Below are 25,982 nucleotides of genomic sequence, written 5' to 3' on the forward strand. Positions count from 1 at the left end.
GGTGCAGACTTTTAAACTTTGCTTAGTTTTGCTTCGTTTTATTAAGAGATGGGGAGCACCGTGTCTTTTCCCCCCCAGTCTCTCCTTTTTCCAAAAACAAGTTTATCCCCGAAGATTTTTCCTTTCTTGCAGGAGAGCTCATTTTCAGTGGCCTTTTCCTTCACTGTTGTGGTTTTGCCTCTGAATGTGGCCTTTGGATTGGGTGAAGTAGGACTGAAACACTCAGTGAAGTAGCGGTTAAACGCAGATTTGACTCGGTACTCTGAAGAGTGTCTTCCCTTGAACTGTTTTAGTGCAGGGTGTTCAGTTAATCACTCTTGTCTTGAGATTGGTTTATCAGTTGATGGCTTGAGATTGTATTCTTTATCAGTTGTTGGGGCGGGATTAAAAAAATCTCCCCTTGATGTGGCCATGGTTTCCCAAAGTAATGATTTCTCTCTTCCCTTCTCTGTTTTCCCTTTTACCCTACCGTGATTCCCCTCAAAAAGGAGAGCCTCACTGCATGATGTTTTTACATCTATTAAGGACTTTACAGGGTTATTTTGAGCCTCTTGGAGTGTAATGTCTTTGGGGAGAAAATTCAGAATATTCCTTCAGGGTCTACCCCAGTGGTTGTTACTGTATTTTCTTTTTTACTTTATAGGGGTGATAGATTTCTAGGTTTGAAAATACTGTCTGCAGAGGTTGAGGAAATTATGGTGGCTAGGTTTTGTAGTATGTTATCAGTACGCTCTGAGTCTGTGGGGATAAGAAGTAGCACCTGCCCTAAAAAATTAAAAAAAAATTTTTTTAGAAAACTGTCAGAAACTCCGTATCTGAAAAGGACTTGACTCATATTTCTTTGGTTTCTGGAAAGTGATTTATTGTTTAACTCAATTTACTATATAACCTAAAACCTTGTCAAGATTTTAAAGGTAATACGAAAGTGTTGAAGCAGCTGTATCTCAAACTTGGCTTTTGCTGTTAATATCGCAGTGGGACATAAGTCCTGTTTAGAAAATGTTACACTGTATTCCTAGCTTGAAAACAGGAAATAGAACATATTAAGGGAGGAAAAGAGGAGTCAGAGGGTTAAGAGAGAGGAATGTCAAGAACCTTAAGTCTATAGTTCAGTTCATGGAAAATACCAGCATTTCTATTCCATTGGGAGGCAATGGATATTCCTCTTTTTCTAAAGTGGCAGTAGTAAATAGTCTATGAAATATATGAACACTGTCAGTACAAACTCAGGAGTTATTTTTAAGTATTTAACTTTATCCACAAATAAAAAGGCTGGTTTCTAAGTTGGATGTAACAATGCTGGCTTTATTAAATTTGTAAAAAGGTTGATGGTGGGATCTGGTTCTCAATGTATACTAAATTACAGTTAAAAAAAAAAGGACCTGTTTTAACTAATTTGGCTCAGTTCCTTAACCAGTTCTGTTTACACAGGTGATTTTTGAGATTTCCATTGCACTTTTCCCCTGCTTCTCTGATTGAGGTACTTAAAATGAGTAAATCAGATGTAAGGCTGTGCAGATAAACTATAACAAAAATTTGGTTGCTAATAGTTTTAGGCCTAAGTGTTGACTGTAATGTCTAGCAGTGGTTAAAGGGGAGTTATTTTGAAAGAAAATCTTTAAGTCAGTGTTTCTCAATTTCATTAAGTGTAATAAAGACCCACTTTTTATTCCAAATAATTTTTAACACTGTTTTGTTGTTGTAAAATAGTTTTTAAATAACATAATCACCTCTGGCTTTGGTCCTGGGATAAAAAGAAGCTTTGCTTTCACTATTCCACCAAAAAAGAATGGGACTAACTTTCAATTCATGACTTTTTTTTTTTGTAACCTGTTAAAAAACTGAGGTCACAGAGCAAACTACTAGGCCAGAATTTGAGAGTAGATCTACATTCAGATTCACTTTCATTGAACACAGCTGGGTATTGGCGAGAAAAGTTGAGCTAGAATAGCTGACAAATTGATGAAGGCTGAGTGTACCTTCTTCCATGCTCTTTCTCCACAAACTCACTGGGCATTCCTAGGAAAGATTGGAAAATGTCTGTTGTGGTGCTGACTTAGAGGAGGGGAACAGCAGCAGAGTTTTCCAGAGGGGCACAAAACTGATTCTTTCTCTTTGCTTCTTTTATGGAACAAAAACCTTAATCTGTGGAAGGAAGGATATCTCTGCAGGCCCTGTTAGTGAGCATTCATTGGACTGGGGGAAGACCAGAAAAGGGGAAAGAATCTTCTCAGGGAGGGGCACTGAGCTTAAAATTACAGCCAGGTCAACAAGATCATACCTGAGATCCAGAGATCTTGTGTCTGCCTATGACTGAAAATTAATTGAACCACAACCCCCTGCCACCATAAGAAGTTTTGTATAACAAGTAAATGCAAGAGTATTACTAGGTGAGGAACTATATTATGCAGAGGCACAGCACAAAGGATCCAATAGACATTGCTTTAGTAAACCGTCCCCCACCATAGGCACCAGGAATTCTGCGTGTATTTGAAGCCTGTGGTACACTGAGAATAACCATAGCAACAGCAGATCATAAACCCAGCCTAACTCCTAAAGAGATCACAACTCTGCCCTAAAGACCTAGTAAAGACAAGCCCATTTTCAGTTACAAATTCATTTGCCTTAGTCTCTCTTGTTCTATACATGTCCAATTTTCAACCAAAAATTAGGAGGCATGCTAAATGGCCAAAAAAACAAAAAGACAAAAAATACCCTCAAGAGAAAGCAATTTTCAGAAGTACACTCAGATTAACTTAGATGCTGTTATCTGATAGGCAGTTTAAAATGACTATAATATGTTAAATGTTGAACAGAAAAGTGGACCGTGTGCAAAATGAGATGAGTAGTTTCAGCTGATAGAAACTATAGGAAAGAATCAAAAGAAATGCTAGAGGAATGAGTACACAGTAAAGAAGAATGCTTTGGGGCTTATCAGAATTGACATAGCCAAGGAAGGAATCTGTAAACTTATAGATGATAGAAGAAACTGCCCAACTGAAACACAAAGTTAAAAAACCCAGAACACCCAAGAGCTTGGGGATAGTATCAGACATTTTAATATATGATGATTGGAATCACAGAAGAAGAAAGAACAGAGCTGAAGAAATACTGAAATGTTTGAGGAAATAATAGCAGAAAAGTTTCCAAAATTAATGTCAGACATCAAACCATAGATCCAGAATCTTAGAGAACAAGCAAGAAAAATACCCTTCCTCCCTTCCCACTCCGAACTCAAAATACACCTTGACATCATATTTAAACTGATGTATACAAAGGAGAAAGAAAACCTTGAAGGTAGCCAAAAAAAAAAAAAAAACCCAAACAAACCACAAAACTTATACAGAGGAACAAAGAGTTAAAGCAGAGAAACCATGCAATCAAGAAGACAGTTGAGTGATAATTTTAAAGTACTGAAAGAAACAGCAAAAATATTTTTCAAAAATGAAGACAAAGTATAGACACTCTGAAACAAAAGCCAAGAGGACTCAAAGTATAATCTTTCCACTTACATGATAAGGGCATTCCTAGAAAATTATATGCACATTAAATTCTGCAAAATGTACTCTGTGATTTATATTTAATGCAGAATTAAAATTGGCATTAGTTATAAGTAGGTTTTTATGGATGTCACTAAATGCCCACTTGATATTGGAAAGTCAGTTGAGGGTAGTTCTTCAACCTGTGGGACTTTTTGTACATTGAGGAGTATCTAGCCCCATCCATTCAATCATAGTACAGTAGTTCCCCCATCCCCCTTTATACGCTTTCCTCAGTTTCAGTTACTTGAGGTCAATAGCAGTCAAGAATCAGATGATCCTTCTGATGTCAGAAGGTCAGTAGTAGCCTAATGCTATATGTCACAGTGCCTGTGTCATTCCCCTCATGTAATCTCATCACATAGGCATTTTATCTCAAATCAGGAGGAGGCTGATAGTACAAGAAGATATTTTGAAGGACCACCTTCCCATAACTTACTGCAGCATGTTGTTTTAATTGTTCTGTCTTATTATTGTTAATCTGTTACTATGCCTAATTTATAAATTAAACTTTATTATAGGTATGTATGTATGTATAAAGACCTAATCTGTATAAGGTTTGATACCATGTGGTTTCAGGCATCTTCTAGGGGTCTTAGAACACATTTCCTATGGTTAAGGGGCAGGGGGAACTAATGTAGTATTTCTAATTATAGTGTCTCATGGAGCAGCATCCTGTCCCAACCATTGCTTTAAAATTGTGGTCAGGGAGCACCTGAGTGGCTCAGTCGGTTGGGTGTCCGACTTCAGCTTTAGATCATAATCTCACAGTTCATGGGTTCGAGCCCCGTGTTGGGCTGTGTGCTGACAGCTAGCTCAGAGCCTGGAGCCTGCTTCAGATTCTGTATCTCCCTCTCTTTCTGACCCTCTCCTGCTCACACACACACTCTCTCTCTCTCTCAGAAATAAATAAAGCATTTAAAAAAAATTGTAGTCAGTAGTTTTCAACACGTTTTTCTGCTTCAGCAGTTTTTCAAATGCTCAGCACATGCCAATCAGTAACGTCTCTTAGAGTATGGTATGATTCCTAATTGTGGCAACTTCTTTGAGAGTCAGTGATACAGGGATATTTTTGTAGTAAGTAACTTAAGCCAACATGATTGTGATCATCTTTGCTAACTTAGACACAGTTGCCTTAGCAAAGTACATTTAAGTGTAGTTCACTAAGATGTTTATCAATAAAAATAAACCTAATTTGCTAGTAGTTCTTTTCACATGCTCCTAACTTTATTCAACAGCTTGCATATTTGAGTTTTAAATTGTGCTTTTATGGACTGCTTATGAAGAACAGTAATCTCTGAAACAACAGTTAATTCAGTGGGTTTTATAGCTGCAGCATTCTAAGTTGCCCTTAAAAGTAGACCACACTGGGGCGCCTGGGTGACTCAGTTGGTTAAGCATCTGACTTCAGCTCAGGTCATGATCTCCCCGTTTGTGGGTTTGAGTCCTGCATAGGGCTCTGTGCTGACGGCTCAGAGCCTGGAGCCTTTCTTTGTCTCCCTCTCTCTCTGCTCCTCCCCCACTCATGCTCTGTTTTTCTCAAAAATAAACAAACATACATTTTTTTAATTAAAAAAAAATTTTTTTTAAAGTAGACCACACTGCCTAAGCAGTGTTCACATATTTAGCACATGGCTGTAGGTAATATCTCTGTGCGGTTGCTGAGTAAAAATGTGATCTTTTTTTTTTTTTTAAGTTTATTTATTTTGAGAGAGAATGAACAAGGCAGTGTACCAGNATCACAGACCATGAGATTGTGACCTGAGCTGAAATCAAGAGTCGACTGCTTAACCAGCTGAGCCACCTAGGTGCCCCAGAATTTGATATTTTGACATAATGGAAGGATTGATAAGGTTATGAATGTAGGAGATTTCCCTAATATTTCATAAATTCTATACTAATTATATTTAAATTCTTCTGTATGGATTTCAGACATGTATTTCTTAGTCATCTAGTGCTAGGAGGTTTTTCTTTCCCTCAAACTTCTAGTTAAGATGCAGAATATATTTTGGATGTTTATCAAATCTTAAGAGTAGTTAAAGCCATTCCCTTACCCCCAGCCTTAGATCTACTGGGTTTAATTTTAAAAGTGGAATTTTCCTTTTATTTTTTTTTTTTTTTTAACTGATTTGAGAGTGTTCTGTAAAATGTGAAGAACTATGGGACAGTTAGGAATATTAGAGAACTCTCAGAAAGAGCTAAAGGAAAACTTAAATGTTGCTATTTTGTGTTGGGTGAAAGGGAGATTGCAGCAGCCCTAACTCCTTGTTTTTTTTTTTTTTTTTTTTAAACGTTTGTTTATTTTGTGAGAGAAGGAGAGCATGAGCAGGGAAGGGCAGAAAGAGAATCCCAAGCAGGCTCTGTGCTGTCAGTGCAGAGCCCAGCGCAGGGCTCAATGTCACCAACAGAGAAATCATGACCTGAACCTACATCAGGAGTCAGGTGCCCCAACTCCTTGTCTTTTAATAGTGTATTTGCATATTAGGATGCTTACTAGAAAATTTCTTTAAGATGTATTTGTAATATGCTTGGGAAATTAATCCCGTATTAAGCATTTACTATAGTGATAGAAAAAACAGCAACAAGTTAAACATGGCAATTAAAAGTTTCTTTTATCCATTAGGGTCTATTGAGCAAGATTATTAAGTACCTGTTCATGAGCTGAAAAAGAGCTTACTGAACTAGTGTGTTTTGTTCTTGCAAAAGTAAGTTTAGCTGCAGAGATAAAATTATGTCTAAAAATTTTCATGAATGTGCACAAACTAAAAATATGAAAATAGTCAGTGACATTGATTTCATGGTATTGCTTAAGTGAGCATGTTTGAGTTTTTTAGGTGAATTTTTTCAGGGCATTTTTAAGTTTTGGAAAGGAGAGTCCTAATCATGTGTCTTTCTTGGAAAAAAACCTTTTTTTTTTTTTGTTAAAACAGATAGAGGTCTGTTTTGTGAAAAGTAAGAATTAATTTCTCAGATGAAATCAGCTTACATGTGATTAAAATATAAAGAAAGACAGGATTTTTTTTTTCAATATTTGACTTATATTGAATAGGAAAGGCCAATAAAATTAACTGCTCTGATAAATATGCTTGCCCTTCACCTGATTAAGATAATATTAAAAGTGTTTCTTTAGATTAAGGGTTTGTTTTTGAGTTTCCCTTGCCCTTTTTTCATGAGTATATACCTGGGTTCTAACTGGAAAGGAATGGATTTTTTAAAAAATGGGTAGGTGGATCTTAGATTATTTTGGAAGTATTTAAAAGCTCATTTTGATATGGCAGACAGTGAAGAGGTTTCAGTATTGTAACTTTTGGGCAATTATTTGGAGATCTGTTTGTCAGCTGAAATTTGAGAATACCACTGGCTTTCTTTGCCCACCACACTTACCTCTGGAGTTAGTGGGTTCTTCAAGTTAAGAAGCTAAGGTAGGATGTACTAAAACTTTATTTTGTGATCTATTTTATAGCTATTGAACAAAGATCCCTATACAGTAGGTATTATATAAGTTACATTTACTGATTCGTTATTTGTTTATAAGGAAGTGCTTTTACCTGTACTTGTGTTCTATATTAAAATAGGAAGCTGAAAATTAAAAAAAGATTAAAGTTGGTATCTGTTTTCCCCCACATTCTAAAACCGTCTAGTTGTAGCTTTTTAATCTGGGTAAAAATTAATGTTCTGTTAACTATACTTTGTGCTTGCTTTGGCAACACATCTACTAAAATTGGAATGTTACCTATATTTTTACTTTTTATTTGAAACTAAACTAGCCATTCAGATTCTGAATTCAGTTACAAATAAAACTAAGCCTTTAAGAAGCTAGTATTAAGGGGTTCTCTCTTTGGTTATTACTCAAGATTAGCCTTTGCCTTAGCAGTGGTTCTCCTTCTCCCTGCATTTTTTTTTTTTTTTAAGTTTATTTATTTCTGAGAGAGAAAGAGACAGCATGAGCAGGGGAGGGTCAGAGGGAGAGGGAGACACAGAATCCGAAACAGGCTCCAGGCTCTGAACTAGCTGTCAGCACAGAGCCCGACACGGGGCCCGAACTCACAAACTGCGAGATCATGACCCGAGCCGAAGTCAGACCCCTAACCGACTGAGCCACCCAGGTGCCCCCTCCCTGCATTTTTTATAGGCTATAGTTGTATGAGGAAATATTAAGTTGATAAATTAGCTCCTATCATGTGACTGTATATCATATTTTCCGGTGTAGTGTTACAATGTAGCAGAAAACCAACATTTCTCTTACAGGAGAATTTGGTCAGAAAATAAAAGTAAATGCAGTTTTCCCCCAAATAAGTTTTTCATCTACAGCCAAGTTGAAAGAACTTTACATTACATATTCATATACTCATCTCCGAAGATTTTCACGTTAACACTTACTGTACTTTTTCATATTTCTGTCCATCTTATTTTTAATGCATTTCAAGCAAACTCATGTTTTTAATTCATTACTTGAAAGTGGAGTTGATTCTTCGTTTTACAGATTCAAAGTGGAAAAATCAGTATCTTACCATTTCTCTCCCAAGTTGTAATTGCATAAAAATTACTCTCCGTCATGCAAAATGTGTGTTTAAAAGGCAGATAGCCTTTATTAAAGCCGTTTACTTAATTTATTCACTTGTGTATCACAAAAGAATCCCCAACTTAACAACAGTTTGACCTAAAAATTTTCAACTTTATGATGGGGTGAAAGTGGTATGTATTCAGTTGAAACCATACTTGGAAATTTGGTAGTTTTTTTCAGGCTAGCATTGTGTGGTACCATACCCTCATGATGCTGCGTAGTGGCAGCGAGCCACAGCTCCCAGCCAGCCACACTGTCACAAGGGTGAACAACTGATAACAGAACCATTCTTTTCTTCACCTTCAGTATGGTATTCAGTAAATTTCATGAGATATTCAATACTTCAGTATAAAATAGGCTTTGATTAGATGATTTTGCCCAACTGTAGGCTAGTACAAGTGTTCTGAGTGCATGTAAGGTAGGCGAGGCAAAGCTATGATGTTCAATAAGTTATGTGTATTAAATGCATTTTCAGCAGAGTATGGGCTTATCAGGATGTAACCCCGTATAAAGTTGAGGCAGATCTGTATTTTTCTGAGTATTTCATCCATGTCTGGCTAACTGAGGGCTCTGTTTTTACTTAAGACTTGCACATACACTTAGTTTTGCTATGTGTGCAAACTCTTTTGCTTACAGCTTGGCTGTAATCTGTCTACTTGGGGGCCTGTGGTATCCAGGCAGTTTAACCTGCTCTTTGTTCTTAGTATCAATTTGATGTAGGCACCTGCTGAGTGTGGACTCTCAGGTCCTGTGGTTTTGTGTCAAAATTGTATTTTCGGAAAGATCTTTCTCATTTTATTCATAAATGATCTTAAGTGGATTGCCAGTTTTACTGCCAATAATAAATTAGAGAATGTTAAGAACATTAAATGTTGTTGGAAAGCATGAAGCAAAGGAACTCATTGAATAGGGTGAATCTAGCCAAAATGCCTATGTTGCCCTGAATTTGACTTTTTAACCCCTAGAAGAACAATTTTCTCAAAACAACAAACTGCAAAGTTGCAGAAAAAAAGCTCTGGAGGTGGTGTAATATTTAGATTTGGAATGAAAACAGGTGAAGCCAACTTGCAAAAATTTGAGATGCTTCCAATGTGATTAAGTAACAAAGGAAATGGAAGCTTGTATTTTCTCATCAAAAAAATAAAAGGGTAGGTCTTTGAGAATTTGAAGAGGGAATACTATTGCAGGAGTGAAGATGAAATTTAAGCAGTAATTAGTTTGGACAGATATATTCTTGCTAACTTGAGTAGTATCTCAGCAACTGGCAGGGTGGCAAGTGCTGATGATGCAGCTGCTACCAAGATCTCCTCTAACAATTTTTACATGTTCTTAGTTGGATACTTCATTGCTATTTAGAGAATGTGCCTATAAGGACTGTTAACTGCTATTACCTGCTTGATGCTTGAGGGGCTTGATACTAGAAATGTTGCAGATTTTGGGGGGCCTGGGTGATTCAGTCTGTTAAGTGTCTGGCTTTGGCTCAGGTCATGATCTGCCCTTTTGTGAGTTTGAGCCTGCATCTGGTTGTCTCTTCTCAGCACAGAGTCCACTTCGGATCTTCTGTCGCCCCCTCTCTGCCCCTCCCATGCATGCTCTCTGTCTCTCAAAAATAAATAAACCAAAAAATGTTGCAGATTTTTCATCACTATTAATGGGAATTATGGTTGCTTATGAGTTTTTGCCTATGAGCAACAATTTTAGAACCACTTTTAGAACCATTATTAAAGAAATTCGTAAATACTAATGGAGAAATATGTAAATATTAAATGGAGCATAAATTGTTTTTAGGGAGGGAAGTTCTTTTTTCCAAAAGTTTCTCAAACCATAGTTAACTTGTAAGTGTCAAACATAAATTTATTTTTTTAGGTTTTTATTCATTTTGAGAGCTGAGGGATGGGGCATGGGAGAGGCAGAAAGAGAGAGAATCCCCAGCAGACTCTGTACTGTCAGCAGGGAGCCTGATGCAGGACTCGAACCGCCTGATGCAGGACTCGAACCGTTGAACCTGTGAGATCATGACCTGAGCCAAACTCAAGAGTTGGTTAAGCGTCGGTCTTTGGCTCAGGTCATGATTTCATGGTTTTTGAGTTCTACGCTGCTGTCAGTGTAGAGCCTGCTTCAGATCCTCTTGTCTCCTTCTCTCTCTCTGCCCTTCCCCTGTGCACACACACTCTCTCTCTCTCTCAAAATTAATATTTAAAAAATGATTAAAGAACAAAAATGTTATGTTGGTTTCATGTAAAATATTTCTAACAAGTGAAATTCCAAATGCCTAAGTAGGGGATATTTATAATGTAGTAAGTTAACATTGACTTGTAAAATGGTAGTATTTTATAGGAAAAAAAGTTGAAATAAAGAAAAGTTAAATGTTAGGTTATAGTTGACTTACATACTTTTTAAAAATTTCATCTATCGTGCCTGTGTGTGAAAGTTGGTTAAGCACTGACTTTGGCTCAGGTTATGATCTCTTAGTTGGTGGGTTTGAGGCCCTCCCCCCCACCAGAGCTGACAGCTCAGAGCCTGGAGCCTGCTTCAGATTCTGTGTCTCTCTCTCTCTCTCTCTCTCTCTCTCTCTCTCTCTCTCTCTGCCCCTCCTCTGCTCGTACTCTGTCTCTCAAAAATAAATTAAAAAAAAATTCATTTATCATGATTATCTTGACCTGTCATACATTTTTTTCTTTTTAAAAACCCTTTGGGGCACCTGGGTGACTCAGTCTGTTGAGCGTCTGACTTCAGCTCAGGTCATGATCTCACAGTTCGTGGGTTTGAGCCCCGTGTTGGGCTCTGTGCTGACAGCCAGCTCAGAGCCTGGAGCCTGTTTCAGAATCTGTATCTCCCTCTCTCTGACCCTCCGCTGCTCATGCGAGCGCGCTCTCTCTCTCTCAGAAATAAATAAAACATCTAAAAAAAACCTTAAAAACCATTTTAGGTAAGATAAATTGGAAGAGTAAAATAACAATGTATAATAAATGACACCCTCATACTCCATCCAGCTTAAGAGAAATATATATTGCTATAGCTTTTCTTTTCTTTTTTAATGATAAAGAGAGCATGTGTGCACATGTGCAAATGGAAGAGGGGTAGAAGGAGAGAGATAATCTTAACCAGGCTCCAGGCTCAGTGCTGAGCCCCACACGGAGCTCAATCCCATCACCCTGGGATCATGACCTGAGCAGAAGTCTAGAGTCAGACGCTCAACTGACTGAGCCACCCAGGTGCCCTTTGCTGTACTTAATTTTGAATGGGCAGAACTGTGAATACTGATTAAGATCATAAAACTCTTTACTTTTGAAAGTAGAAATTCCACCTGATACTTGTTGGTAATATACATTAAATAGTATAAGGATTGAAATTAATAGAGAAAAGACTTAAGATCAGGTAATTGAATAATTGTAACTTTCCCCCAAAACACCTTAAGAGATACAGGGCCCTGTAAGCCTGAAAGTGAAAGAAATAATAATAGATATGAAATATTTCATACCTAGGGTAGCATATTTAAAGTACAGTAATAACTATTATGATTGCAGTTAATGTTTTTGAGTGCTTATTTTGAGCCAGGTATCACATTCTCTCCTTTATTTGAGGTATCTCATTTAGTCCACACCAAAGCCCTTTGCTGCGGATGCTCTTCTCTCCCTTTCATAGATGAACTGTGATTCCGAGAAGTTAGGAAACTTTTTTTCAAAGTTACGCAGCTTGTAAACGGCAGTTATTACTAATCTGTCTTCAGCCATTAGTAGTATTTTAAAAATTCACCACTTTTACTTACCTTGGTGATTCTTAAAACTAGTTTGTGTACAAGGGTGCCTGAGTGGCTCAATTGTTTAAACCTCCAGCTTTGGCTCACATCATGATCTTGCAGGTGGTAGGCTCAAGCCCCACTTTGAGCTCTGTGCTGACAGCTCATAGCCTGGAGTCTGCTTCTGATTCTATGTCTCCCTTTCTCTCTGCCCCTCCCAAGCTCACACTCTGTCTCTTTCTCCTCCCCGCCCCTCCCCCCCCCGCACGCGCTTGGTGTGCTCGCTCGAGAGTTCTCTCTCTCACAAAAATAAACATTTAAAAACCAATTAGTGTGTATATTAATGTAGTTTCTTGTGTTAGCCATTAGTTAAGTTGATGTGGTCTGGTATCTGTGCTACAGGGAAGTATTTCAAGTTTGTGTTGCCAGATTAAATCATCACTTGAACATCGTAAAATTGGAAGACCCCTAGACTTCACTCACTCATTTTCTAGTGGTTCTCTTGAAGGTGTTCCAAGTCTCACTTTGAATAGTATGTAGTACAGAACATTCTTATCCTGTTTTTTTCTGCATTTTTCTGGTATTTGTGTATTGCCATTGTCTGCTAAGGAGTTACCTGTGTGTCTGGAAGTATCCTCATGATCTGAAAGAGTGCTGTTTCCAGACCAGTTACCTTCATTAGATGAAATGACTGCATCACAAAGTGGTTGAGGCTTTATAGAGAATATAAAGTAGATTTACTTGAAAATTTGGAGATTAATATTACACTGTTGGGAGGTAGGTCCTACCCCAGATCTCATTAATCTGTTAAAAGTTCAGCATTAGTTAAGAGAATATTTTTGAACTCCTTAAAGACTATCCTAGTAGCAAATTTCTGTCATCTTATGTTTGTCTTGAACCCTTTGTTTAAAAAAAAATTTTTTTTAAGCTTATGTATAGACAGAAGTATTTTGAAAGTTTGTTTTTAGATGGTAGAGTATTTCAGCCTTGGAGCCTTCCTTTTTCTTTAATTTTGTCCTGTGTTGAGTATGGCAGTTTGTTTCATTGTTTGAAATTGTTGAAGGTAATTGGAACTCCGTTCTAAATTAATCCTAGAATGTGCTGTCAAATGATAAATCTGTGATTACCTGGTCATAATTTTATTTTGATTTCCTAAACTTGAGGGAAGATATTGTTTAGGTTAAATACATGGAGTGTAGAGTTAAACAGATTGAGTCCAAAGTCTGGCCTAACTACTTACTTACCAGCTGTGTGACCTTGGAGAAGTGATATAAATTCTTTAACTTGGTTTTCTTGTCAGTAAAAAGGGGATCATCATACCTGTACCATGGTAGGACAGAATGAGGTAGATAAATGCATAGGGCCTGGCTCACTAAAGCATAAGGAATACGCAGTAAAACCCAGATTTTGCATAATTTCAGGACTTGTCCTAAACATTTTTATTAGGGCCACCATGCCTCCCCAATTTCAGTATAATCTTTACTGAGGGCTCAAAAACAGCGTTATCCTGATATCCATTATGAGGCTCTGCAGATGCTAGTAATAAATAGCATTGAATTATTCCATTATTTCTGGGGTTGACTTGGTTACTAGGGGAGTATCTCCTCCCTCTCTTACCTCTCAGATATATACATATCTGCCTATATATAACATGGTTAAAAGCAAGCTTTTCAGAGAGGAGTAATTTTCTTTTATAAAGAGCACTTCCATTTTACTAGCCTTTTTTAGTGGTTATTAGGATTAAAGCAGTTCTCACTTGTTGCTTCCTAAAATATTAGACATAATTGTTAGGTGTGTTGATTTTGGCCATAGGAACTTTTCCTGACGTCCAGAGAATTGAGGTACTTTTTTATTCTTCCATTGTATTTTTCTGTCAGCATGATTATCTGCATCAGTATTTTCTTCTGTCAGGTCAGGTGATGAATAGTTTAAAATTTTCTTAAATTTTATTTTATTGTGGTAAGAACACTTAAAACATGAGATCTGTCCTCTGAACAGATTTCTAAGTGTATGGTACAGTATTGTTAACTATAGGCACCATGCTGTACAGCAGATCTCTAGAATTTAATCATCTTGCACAACTGAAACTTTATACCCATTGATTAGCGCCTCCCCATTTCTCCCACACCCCATTTCCTGGCTGTTTCTAAGAATTTGACTGTTTTAGATAACTCCCATAATACTGCGTGGAGTCATGCAGTATTTGTCCTGCTATGACTGACTGACTTCACTTAGCATAATGTCCCCCAGAATTCACTCATCTCCTATATTGCAGGATTTTTTTCTTTTTCAAGGCTGAATAATATCCCATTGTATGTGTATGCCACATTTTCTTTATCCATTCATCTGTTGATGGATTTGAGGTTGTTTCCACATCTTGGCTCTTACAGGTAATGCTGCAGTGAACATGGGAGTGTTGACTCTTCAAGATCCTAATTTCAGTTCTTTTGGATAAATACCTGGAAGTTTGAATCCTGGATCCTATGGTAGTTCGATTTTTAATTTTTTTAGAAACTTCCATACTGTTTTTCATACTGCCTACACCATTTGACATTTCCACCAACAGTGTATAAAAGTTCAGTTTCTTTACATCCTTGCCAAAATTGTCTTCGGAATTTGTTTGTTTTGATAATAGCCATTGTAACAGGTGTGAATTGGTATCTCCTGCTTTTTTTTTTTTAAATAGTTTATTGTCAAGTTGGTTTCCATACAACACCCAGTGCTTATCCCCACAAGTGACCTCCTGCTTTTGAGTTGGATTTCTCTGATAGTGACATTGAACATCTTTTCATATACCTGTTGGCCATTTGTGTATCTTCCAGGAGTTTAATTTTATATTAATGTGTTAGGTCTTCTCTCCATTTTTCCTTTTATCTAACCTAAGAACTCTCTGGATGACATGGCTACTTAGATATCTTATCACTTTCATCACTACCAAGTACATACATAGGTGTCCAGAAAGTCGTAGATGAACCTTCTTGATGTTAACATGTTTTAGTTCTCCTCCTAGGGCACTTGTTGGGATGAGCACGGGGTGTTACATGGAAACCAGCTTGACAATAAACTACTTTAAAAAAAAAAGATAAAATACTTAGGAAGTGCAAAAAAAAGAAAAGAAAATAATTCTCCTCCTAGAAGATCTGTTTGAGTTACGTATTCCCCCCAAGTCAGTGATACTTACGGAAATTGTTCTTAAGTTTTTTTTGTTGCTATGTTTTGTTTTTGTTTTTCTGAGTCATGCTCTCAGTTTTGAGGGACTATCTTTCTTATTTTTACTAAACAATTTTTTCATGATTTTATTTATTTTTGAGAAGCTCAGAGAGAGAGGGAGACACAGAATCTGAAGCAGGCTCCAGGCTCCTAGCTGTCAGCACAGAGCCCTGTGTGGGGCTCAGAACTCATGAACCGTGAGATCATGACCTGAGCTGAAGTTGGATGCTTAACCAACTGAGCCACCCAGGCATTGGGGGCTATCATTTTAAAGTCTTTATTATTTTTCTCACCCTTCCATTTTAAATTTAAAGTCCTTTACCGATACTAGTTACTCTTCACTCAAATACATTTTCTTGTCACTTTTCCTAAGGTAGGCCTTTGGTATAGAGTCTGACATGCAGATAACTTAAGACTCTAGGAATCCAAACTCCACTCTTTAATGTCAGCATCATCTTTTCTGTCTTCCTTTTCATTCTCTCATTCCAGTCTTCAGTTGTATATAAGGGAAAGAGAATATCTGTAGACCTATATTTTTCACTCTTTTGGTACTTTATCGGAGATCCTACCTGCATTTTTTTTCATTAGTATAATTTCCTGCAAATGATTGAGGAGGCTAAGGAAATTTTTGCTGGTTTACGAAGTCTGAGTTGGCTGCCTGTTTCATCCCACATACATAATCCAGGAAAAAAAAGCTACAAAACACACCAACTGTCAGGACTATATTTAGCTGCCTTCATACATACTAGTAGGAAGATGTCAGTTGACTGTAATTTCCTCTCTGGTAACAGTAAAGGTTTCCCTAACCTTGCTGTTACTTGTGGTTCTCTGATTCCTTAGAGCATGAGTTGATGCTTTTTCAGAATGTTTGACAAAATTTTATTTAAGAGTACTTGTTAGAACATCAAGTTTGAAATGGACATCAGAATTTCCATGGGATTGCTGCATTCTCATTTACTTGATGAGAACCTGTTTTGTGTTAGGCATTCTTGTCGGCTGTGAGGTTTTATGTTTATATGTGTGTGGTGTGTGTGTGTGTGTACACATACACATACAATATATAACCTATAATAATATATAATTATTAACATATATTTATTATAAGGCATAACCTATGTATATATAATGTATATGTAATGAGCTTAACAGACAAAAACGCTTCTCTCTGGATATGGTAGCAGAATTAGATAATAAATTTAATAAATTGCACATTAGAATATGAAAGTTACCATAGAGTAAAAATAAACAGAAGGATTGAAAGTGTGAAACGAGGAGAGTGATTATAATTTACAACTGGATGGTTAGGTTAGGGTAGACCTTCTTATAAAAGTGACATCTGGGGGCACCTGGGTGGCTTAGTCGGTTGAGCATCTGACTCTTTTTTTTTTTTTTTTTTTATGTTTTATTTCTGAGAGAGGGAGGGGGAGAGAGAGAGTGTGAGCAGGGGAGGATTAGAGAGAGAGGGAGATACAGAATCTGAAACAGACTCCAGGCTCTGAGCTGGCTGTCAGCACAGAGCCCAACCCTGGGCTCAAACCCATGAACTGTGAGATCATAACCTGAGTCGAAGTCGGACACGTAACCGACTGAGCCACCCAGGCGCCCCGAGCATCCGACTCTTGATTTTGATTCAGGTCATGATATCATGCTCATGAGATAGAGACCCCACTCTGGGTGTGGAGCCTGCTTGAGATTCTCTCTCTCTCTCTCTCTCTCTCTCTCATTCTGTCTCTCTTTAAAACAAAACAAAAAACTGACATTTGAACACAGATTTGAAGGAGGTGTGAGCTTCCTTAGGGGAAGACTGTTCTACATAGAGTATAGAGACCCTTGCCAATTTGCTAATGCAAAGCAAGTAGTAGGAATGAAGAAAGTAGTTTCAAAATAGAGGTCTCTTTTAAAATGTTTTTACCATGCAGGTCTGTATACTCAAGAGAAATAAAAACATGTTCACACAAATGTTCATAGCAGCATGATTCATAATAGCCAAAAAGTAGAAACAACACAACTGTCCATCAACTGATGAATAAACAAAATGTGGTATGTTTCTAGAATAGAAGGAAACTAATCCATGCCAGAATGTGGACGAACTTTGAAAATGTCATGCTAGATGAAAGAAGACAGTCACAGAGACTGCATTTTGTATGGTTACATTTCTATGAGATGTTTAAAATAGGCAGAGTCATAGTGACAGAAGGTAGATTAGTGGTTGCCAGGTGCTGAGAGTGAGTGGGAATGAGGAGTGACTGCTGACTGCTGACAGGGTTTCTTTTTGGGGTGATAAAAATGTTCTAAAAACAGCATTGGTTGTAGAACTCTGAATATAGTAAAAACCCCCTGACTTGTACACTTAAAAAGGGTGCATTTTATGGTGTGTGAATCGTATCTCAAAAAGCTGTTGTAAAAATGTTTCTGAATGAAAACAGTTTTATTAAAATTATGAAAAGAATACTTGCTGATTAAAACAATTAGACAAGTGTATAAAGATATAAAGAAAGTTTAAGTGAACCATGATTCTGATGATTCAATGTGCTTTGACACTTTGGTATGTATCCAGTATTTTTTTATTGTTACTATTTTTTTAAAAATTGTGTTTCTAATTGAGGGTAAGGAGAGATAGTCAAGTCACAAAAGATGAAATAAATGACCATATTCATTTTTTTAAAAAGTTTATTTATTTATTTTGAGAGAGAGAGCGAGTGCTTAGAGAGAGAGGGAGGGAAAATCCTATAGGCTCCACCTTATCAGCTCAGAGCCCAACAGGGGCTGCGAGATCGTGACCTGAGCTGAAATCAAGAGCCAGAGCCGAAATCAAAAGACAGATGCTTAACGGACCATGCCACCAAGGCATCTCAGCCATATTCATTTTTAAATTTCATGCAGTATGAAGCAAATTATGTAGTATTTTCAAAATGCATCAGCCTTTCATTAGTAAAATATTCTACCAATTTATCCTGTACGATTAGCTAAATTTAAATTTTCTCATGAAATAAGTAGAGTCTGGATTTTATATACTTACTGGGTTACAGTCAATAAACTAATTTTTAAAATACTGCATGTAACATAGTCCCTGTACATATGGCTGGTAGGCAGCTATTCCCATATGATTCATCACACAAGTTTCAGAGTCCTGAATTGTTTGGTCTATATAACTCTTCAGCCAGAGGAGTCCACACACCAAATTGCTAGAAAAGTTTCTAAACACTGTCAATATCTGAACTTGGCTTGATGTGTGCAGTTACAGTTTGAGTAGCATTGTTCTAGTGTATTCATACAATGGAATACCATATAGTGTTTAAAAAGTTTAATTTCATAGAAGAAGTTTAATATTTTGTGAAAACAGGCTTAAGCAGTATAATTGACAATCTAAATTTTGTTTAAAACAAGCCTATTCTAATTAGAAGAGGAGAGCCTAGGATGATTAGCTTCAGATACTAAGATTTACTATGTGAGCACTGTAGATTTTTTTTACTATGGACATGGATTACTTCTTTACTGAAAATACTGTTTTTTTTTTTTTTAACTTAAATCTTATTTATAGTGGGTCTCCTTTAATGTGACAGTGACAGCAGAATAGCTGGAACTTAGCTCAGCAAAACCTTTTTGGAATTGGTTTGACACCTAGCAAACATTTTTAGGTGCTTGTATTGTGCCAAGGCGTTTTTTGGTAATGTGAGATTTAAAGATTCATTTACTTTAAAATTTTTTATTACATTTTTCACTCTTGGGATGTTGAGGGCAATTTTTGTCCTTAAGAAACCCAGTGTGGTGGATGGGAGCAGACCGTCACAATATGGTGTGCTGAATAAAGTCTGTGACAGATAGGTGAACAGACCAGTCCTTGTCCCTTACAACCTATGGTCTTATAGAATAAGTTGTGCCTTAAAATCAGTACCATATGGCAGGCTTTGACAGTATGGTATGTTGGATTTGGAAAAAACTCGAGGGATAACTGTACTAAATTCAGCCATATTTTTATCTTCTAGGTTTCAGCACAAAATGAACATGATTAGGGAAAATAAGGATTTGGCATGTTTCTATACAACAAAGCATTCATGGAGAGGAAAGTAAGTATTTCTATTGGTTTTATTTTTCTGTGCACCTATGAAGTATCATTTTAAACATAACTTTCAATATCTTGAGTACCACCACACACCTCAGTTATGCCATTCAGCCCATCTCTTCTGAAAAGGATATGTGCATATTTTAAATGCAAATGCTACACTTGGAATATATTGTTCTTTTTTTCTCTTGACATATCTGTTTTTCTGCTTCTGTGTTGGGAAGAAGTTAATAAGAATTAAAAGTACCAATTAAAAGGAAAACAGACTGTCTATCTACCTCTTTAGATGCTGTCAGTTAATTATATGGTAGTGGCAGAGTATTAACTACATAACGTTATAGTCTGTGTGTGTTCACTCCATTTTCATGTTCATTTGACTTCCAAGAGAGAATATGCTAGTAGTGTTCTTTGTAACCTTTTTTTAGGCCTATTTTGAAAATTGGATTTGATCTTACCTGTTCCTTGAGAGAGGCAGTGACAGTTTTTAGTAGGCTACCTGCTCAGACCAAGATGTTGATGTTTGTTTCTTTTTTGTAAAATGGGTGGTAGTTCGAAGCATAAAGTAAAATCTTTACTGTAAGGATTAAATGAAGTGACATGAGGTGTGTGAAGTTTTTAAAATTTTGTCTTAAATACGTTGAGTATTCAGTGAATGGCACCTGTTGACCATCACCAAAAGAGTTTCCTCTCTAGCCCTTTTAAGTAGTAATAAGTAAAATGAATGTCCCACACTGTGACAAATAGGTGACCACATTATTCCAAATCAGGCCTCAGGTAAAACGTGCCATGTTCACAAAGCCAATACCTTTAGTTCTCTTTGTGAACTTTTCATTTTTTAGGTAATAGTGTAGTAACTTCTTAGAGTGGTGCAACGTGTGAATTCTGTAGTGTTTCTGGTTTGCGTCAGCAAACTAATTGTGAAAGATTAGAGTGTTTAATTTTGTTTCCTTTTTAGTAGTTCAATTGTACGAGCTTCTGAATTAGGGACTATAACTTTTAGACTTGTAGAGTATCTGTCTTGAAATTTTCTCTTCATATAATTTCATTGAGCAAAGTTAGAAAATTGACCTATCCAGGATAGTGTTGAGTCTCTTTAATTCTTTGAATCAGCCTTAAAAAATTATGTATTGGGATGATTTTTACTTTTTCCTCAAGTGGTAGATTGATCATCATAATACAATTTATATTTTTAATGCAATTATAGCATACTGATGTATTAATTCTAAAGAACAAACTTACTGTAATACTTATTTGCTTTGAGAGCTTGTCTGTAAATGTGATCAGATCTGGGAAAAAATTTTTTTGATGTTCTCGGAAAGTTGTGACTAAGACTTAAGTATTTTTTTCTTTTGTAATAATTTGGAGAACTCTTTATGTGCTCTCAGTACATTTCCTTGCTTCCATCATCAACACCTTGAAACTTTGTTTTTATAACAGCTTTATTAAGATATAACTTACACAATGTAAAATTCACCTTTTTAAAGTGTACCATTCAGGGGTGCCTGGGTGGCTTAGTCGGTTAAGCATCCGACTTTCGCTTAGGTCATGATCTCGCGGTTCGTGGGTTCGAGCCCCGCGTCAGGCTCTGTGCTGACTGCCAGCTCAGAGCCTGGAGCCTGTTTCAGTCTGTGACTCCCTCTCTCTCTGACCCTCCCCTGCTCACGCTGTCTCTCTCTCTCTCTCTCCTAGAAATAAATAAAACATTAAAAAAAAAAAATTGTACCATTCAGGGGCACCTGGGTGGCTCAGTTGGCTAAGCATCAGGTCATAATCTCATGATTTGTAGGATCAAGCCCTTGTGTCAGGCTTCTGTGTGCTGATAGCACAGAGCTTGCTTGGGATTCTCTCTCTCCCGGCCACCTCCCTCTCCTCCCGGCCACCTCCCTCTCCTCCCGGCCACCTCCCTCTCCTCCCGGCCACCTCCCTCTCCTCCCGGCCNACCATTAACCGTTTTTAGAACACTTTAAATCTCCCCAAAAGTCTTCTCTAATAATTGGCAGTTACTTCTCTTTTCCCATCTTTCCAGCATCTGGCAGCCACTAATCTACTTTCTGTCATAGGATTTGCTTATTTAGCACATGTTATATTAATAGTATCATAAAATATGTGGTCTTTTGTGACTATTCTTTCACTTAGCATTAATATTTTCAAGATTTATCCATATTGTAGCTTGTGTGAGTACTTCATTTTTTTTTTTTTTTTTGCCAAGTAATGTTCCATTGTATGGATTTACCACATTTTGTTTATCCATTCATCAGTTGATGGACATTTGTATTGTTTCTACTTTTTTACTATTATGAATAATGCTGCTCTAAATGTTTATGTGCCTTATGGGTGAATGTGTATTTCCTCTTCTGTCTGGTACATACCGAGGAGTGGAATTGATACTGTATGGAGTTACATAGAGTTATATGGTAATTCTGTATTTAACTTTTTGAGGAACAGCCAAGCTTTTTCAAAGTGGCTGAAGTATTTTACAATCTTAACAGTATGTGAGGAATCCAGTTTCTCCACCTCCTCACCGACACTTGTCATTGTCTTATTTTAGTTATCCTAGTGGATATGAAGTGATGTCTATTTTTTTAATTTTAAGATTTTTAATTTTTATTTTAGAGGAAAGCATGCGTGCATGCATGTGCACAAAGGAGAGGTAGAGGAGGGGGAGAGAAAATCTTAAGCAGGCTCCATGTATAGCATGGAACCCAACGCAGGGCTTGATCCCATGGCCCTGGGATCATGACTTGAGCTGAAATCAAGAGTCAAATGTTCAACCAACTGAGCCACCCAGATGCCCCTCTTGTTATGGTTTTACTTTGCACTTCCCTGATGACTAAGGTGTTGAATACCTTTTTGCATGTTTGTTGGCCATTTGTATATCTTTCATAAGATGTCATTTCAAATCATTTACCCATTTTAATTGGGTTGTAAGTGTTCATTGTATGTTCTGAATACAAGTCGCTATCAAATACATGATTAGCTGGAATTTTCTCTCAGTTCATGGGTTGTCTTTTCACTTTCTTGATAGTTATCCACTGAAGCACAGGGTTTTTTATTTTGATGAAATTGTTTATCTTTTTCTTTTGCTGTTTGTGCTTTTGTGTTCCTAAGAAGCCATTTGTTAAGCCAGTGTCTCAGAGATTTACTCCTATATCCTAAGAATTTTATAGCATTGATTTTGGGTTAATTTTTGTATATAGTGGAGAAGAAATCCAACTTCATTCTTTAGCATGTGAATATCCAGTTGTCCCACCATCATTTGTTGAAAAGATTATTCTTTCCCCATTGAATTGTTTTGGCACTCTTGTCAAAAATAATTGGCCATAAATGTAAAGGTGTGTTTATGAACTGTCAGTTTTGTTTCATTGATCTATATGCCTGTCCTTATGTCAGCACTATACTGTCTTGATTACTGTGGCTTTGTATTAAGTTTTAAAACTAGGAAGTTTGAGGTTCTAACTTTTTTCACTTTCAGGATTTGGCTATTCTGGGTCTCTTGCATTTTCATATGAATTTTAGAGTCAGCTAGTCAGTTTTACAAAAAAGGCAACTGTAAGCAGTAAAGATGAAAAATATTTTTCTTTCTTAAGATATGCCTAAATTACCATCTTTACCTCTTAACATATTTCCCTTGTTCCCATTTTATGTTGCCTTTGTAATAGTTTTCACGTGTCTCATTTTGCAGCCACTACTAATGCTCTTACCAGTTCAGGTCTGTTCACCATCAGTATAGCCTCCTTGGCTGGCAAAGTAGCCTTTTCTCCTACACTTGTCATTTTCCCACTTGCAAAGTACATACATTTGCTCTGGAAGGAGCAGGAAGGGCGGGGGGTGGGGGGAGAAGCTTTTAGGAGTAAAAAGCACTTTACTTTCATGAAAGAGCAAAGTTCCTTTTTTTGGCCTAAGCAAATCATTTTCAATAGGAAATGCATATGTTTCAGTTCAAGCAGAAGTGCAGATTCACTTTGGGAAACTTGAGGGTGACGTTCAAAATATATGTTCTTCATTTTTTCTGGATGGAAATCACAAGTAAAATGTGTGCATTTACTTGTGGATCACTTTGATATCTGCATACATTAATTGTAGCAAATGCTCTGAATTTAAGGGTGGCATTTTAGTATCTGAAATGGATTTTAATACATTGGGATATATGGTAATCAGTCTATGAAATTAAATGGTGGATCCTTAAGACATTCATATACAGTCTGTGCAGTAACTAGATATAGGAAATAGGAAAGGTGACTCAAAGTGAAGATGGCAAATTTCTGATACTTTATGTGTAAAAATTAGAATCCTACAAAAGAAGAGATACTCTTCTCTTTAGCTGCCTGGTATTTACACATGTCACAACTCTGCTAATCCTAGAAATTCTGAGGGTTTTTCCTCTTGCTTTCTTAATCCTAGCTCTTGATGCTACCACCCTCTAAACCTCAGATGAGTTTATGCTGAACTCTTTCTGTATTTTCTTCATACAATTCTTTGTGCTTATTATTAGTCTGGGATTTGAACATTTTTCACCCAGAAGTGCAAATAGGATTGTATCTGCTTTACAAGATTTTTATATTTTACACACAATGTTACATTAAAAGCTAGCTCTGAGGAGCAGGAGATCGTCTTTTTAACATATGATGCTGTTCACCTGAACATGGACCTGCAAAAAGGAGCAGGTAGAGGGGAAGGGTCTAAGCACAGACTTAATGCTTCTCACAAAAATTAACCCAAAATATTTCACTGACCTAAATGTGAAACATAGAACTCTTAGAAAATAACATGGGAGAAAATCTATATGACTCTTGTATTTGGTGATGACTTTTTAGATAGAGCACCAAACATGTGACCTATGAAAAAATGAATTGATAAGCTGGACTTCATTAAAATTAAAAGCTTCTGCTTTGTGAAAGACCCTGTGAAGAGACTGTAAAGACAAGCTGGGAGAAAATATTTATAAAAGACATTTGATAAAGGACTTTTACCCAGAATACAAAAAGAATCCTTAAAATTCAACAATAAGAAAACCTAATTTAAAAAATGAACTAAAGATTTCATAGGGATCTCACCAAAGAGATATACAGATGGCAGATAAACATATGAAAAAATGCTTCACATCTTAAGTCATCAGGGAAATGCAGATGTAGAGATACCACTGTACAACTATTGGATTGGCCAAAATCCAGAACACTGAGCACCGAATGCTGGTGAGGATGTGAAGCAAAGGGAACTTTCATCCAGTGCTGGTGGGAATACCAAATGGTGCAGCCACTTTGGAAGACTGTTTGGTGGTTTCTTAAAACACTCAGCATCTTCTTACAGTATGATCCCGCAATCACATTCTGTAATATTTACTCAGAAGAGCTGAAAACTTAGGTCCACACGAAAGCCTTCACACAGATGTTCCTAGCAGCTTTATCCATAATTATCAAAACTTGGAAATAAACAAGATATCATTCAGTAAGTGAATGGATGGCGAAACTGTGGTGTATGCAGACAATGAATATTATTCAAGGCTAAAACGAAATCCGCCATCAACCCAGGAAAGACATGGAAGAAACTTAAGTGAAAGAAACCAGTCTGAAAAGGTTGCATACTGTATAATTCTAACTGTATGACATTGCAGTAAAGGCAGAAAGAACTTTGGAGACAATAAAAACATGAGTGGCTGCCAGGGTTTAGGGGGTAAGGAAGGATAAAAGGTGGAGTGTAGAGGGTTTTTAGGGCAGTGAAACTATTCTGTATGATACTGTAATGGTGGATACAGGTCCTATGCATTCATCAAACCCATAGAATGTACAAACAAAGAGTGAACCGGATTGTAAACTGGACTTGGGTTGATAATGATGTCTCATTGTAGGTTCAGCAGTTGTAACAAATATACCCACCCCTGTGGTTGGAGGATGTTGATAACAGGGGAGGCTGTGCATGGGTAGGGATAGGGAGTGTTTGGGAAATCTCTGTACCTTCTGCTTAATTTTGCTGTGAACCTAAAACTGCTCTAAAAATTAAAGTATTTAAGAAAAATAGCTCTCTCTGAACTGGAAAAAATACCTTGCATCATGAAATTTAAGCCTTTGTTTCATGGGATGCCCTTTATTTCCTGTGAAAGAAATGGGACAGTTTCTTACTCAGTTATTGGGTTAGATACTTGCAAAGAGAGTATGTACTATACGTTCCTTCTCACTTTTTCTGAGGAGTACAACTTCTGATGTGAATGAGCCATTTTGTGTGAATTTAATCTTTCAAGTGGAGTTTAACCAGAATCAGAGTATACTCTGATAGGAATGATAGGAATAGGAATGATAGCATAGGAATGATCACTTTCCCCGTTATTTTTATTATATAAAGTATGAATTTAGCAGTCATGGTTACTGGAAACATAATGATACTAATTATAACTAATTCAATGATTCTACTGGAGTTTTAAGCCCCATTCAACAGAATAAAACCAATAAGAACAGCTAACATTGGGGTGTCTGGGTGGCTCAGTTGGTTAAGCGTCTGACTTCTGCTCCGGTCATAATCTCCCAATTCACAAGTTTAGCCCCGCATTGGGCTCTGTGCTGATAGCTCAGCGCCTGGAGCTTGCTTCTGATTCTGTCTCCCCTTCTCTCTGCCTCTTCCCCACTCGTGCTCTCTCTCTCTCTCTCTCTCTCTCTCTCAAAAATAAACGTTAAAATAGCTCATGCTTATCAATTATAAATATCAAGTGATCAATACTCCACACAGATTTCTTTTCATCCTCACATTATGAGTAGGTATATATACTGTCCACATCTTTTAGATAGAGAAACCGAAGCTTAGAGAAGTCAAGCGGATTATCAGGATACATAGTGAATGAACCAGACAGCATTCGAACTCAGTCAGTGTGGCTCCAGA

At 37.0% G+C, this 25,982-nt stretch overlaps 1 protein-coding gene across 2 annotated transcripts in view; it reads left to right on the plus strand.

Moving 5' to 3' along the window:
- DNAJC13 (DnaJ heat shock protein family (Hsp40) member C13) overlaps window positions 1-25,982 on the plus strand; it is a 124,267-nt gene that overhangs the window by 575 nt on the left and 97,710 nt on the right. For both annotated transcript variants that reach the window (XM_077752284.1, XM_077752285.1), the window contains exon 2: window positions 19,039-19,119. In XM_077752284.1, the coding sequence (XP_077608410.1) occupies window positions 19,052-19,119 (68 nt within the window). In that variant the 5' untranslated portion in view covers window positions 19,039-19,051. The remainder of the gene's footprint in view (window positions 1-19,038; window positions 19,120-25,982) is intronic.

This window comes from Crocuta crocuta, unplaced genomic scaffold (genome assembly GCF_008692635.1).
Source record: "Crocuta crocuta isolate KB4526 unplaced genomic scaffold, BGI_CrCroc_1.0 scaffold580, whole genome shotgun sequence".
Classification (NCBI taxonomy): Eukaryota; Metazoa; Chordata; class Mammalia; order Carnivora; family Hyaenidae; genus Crocuta; species Crocuta crocuta.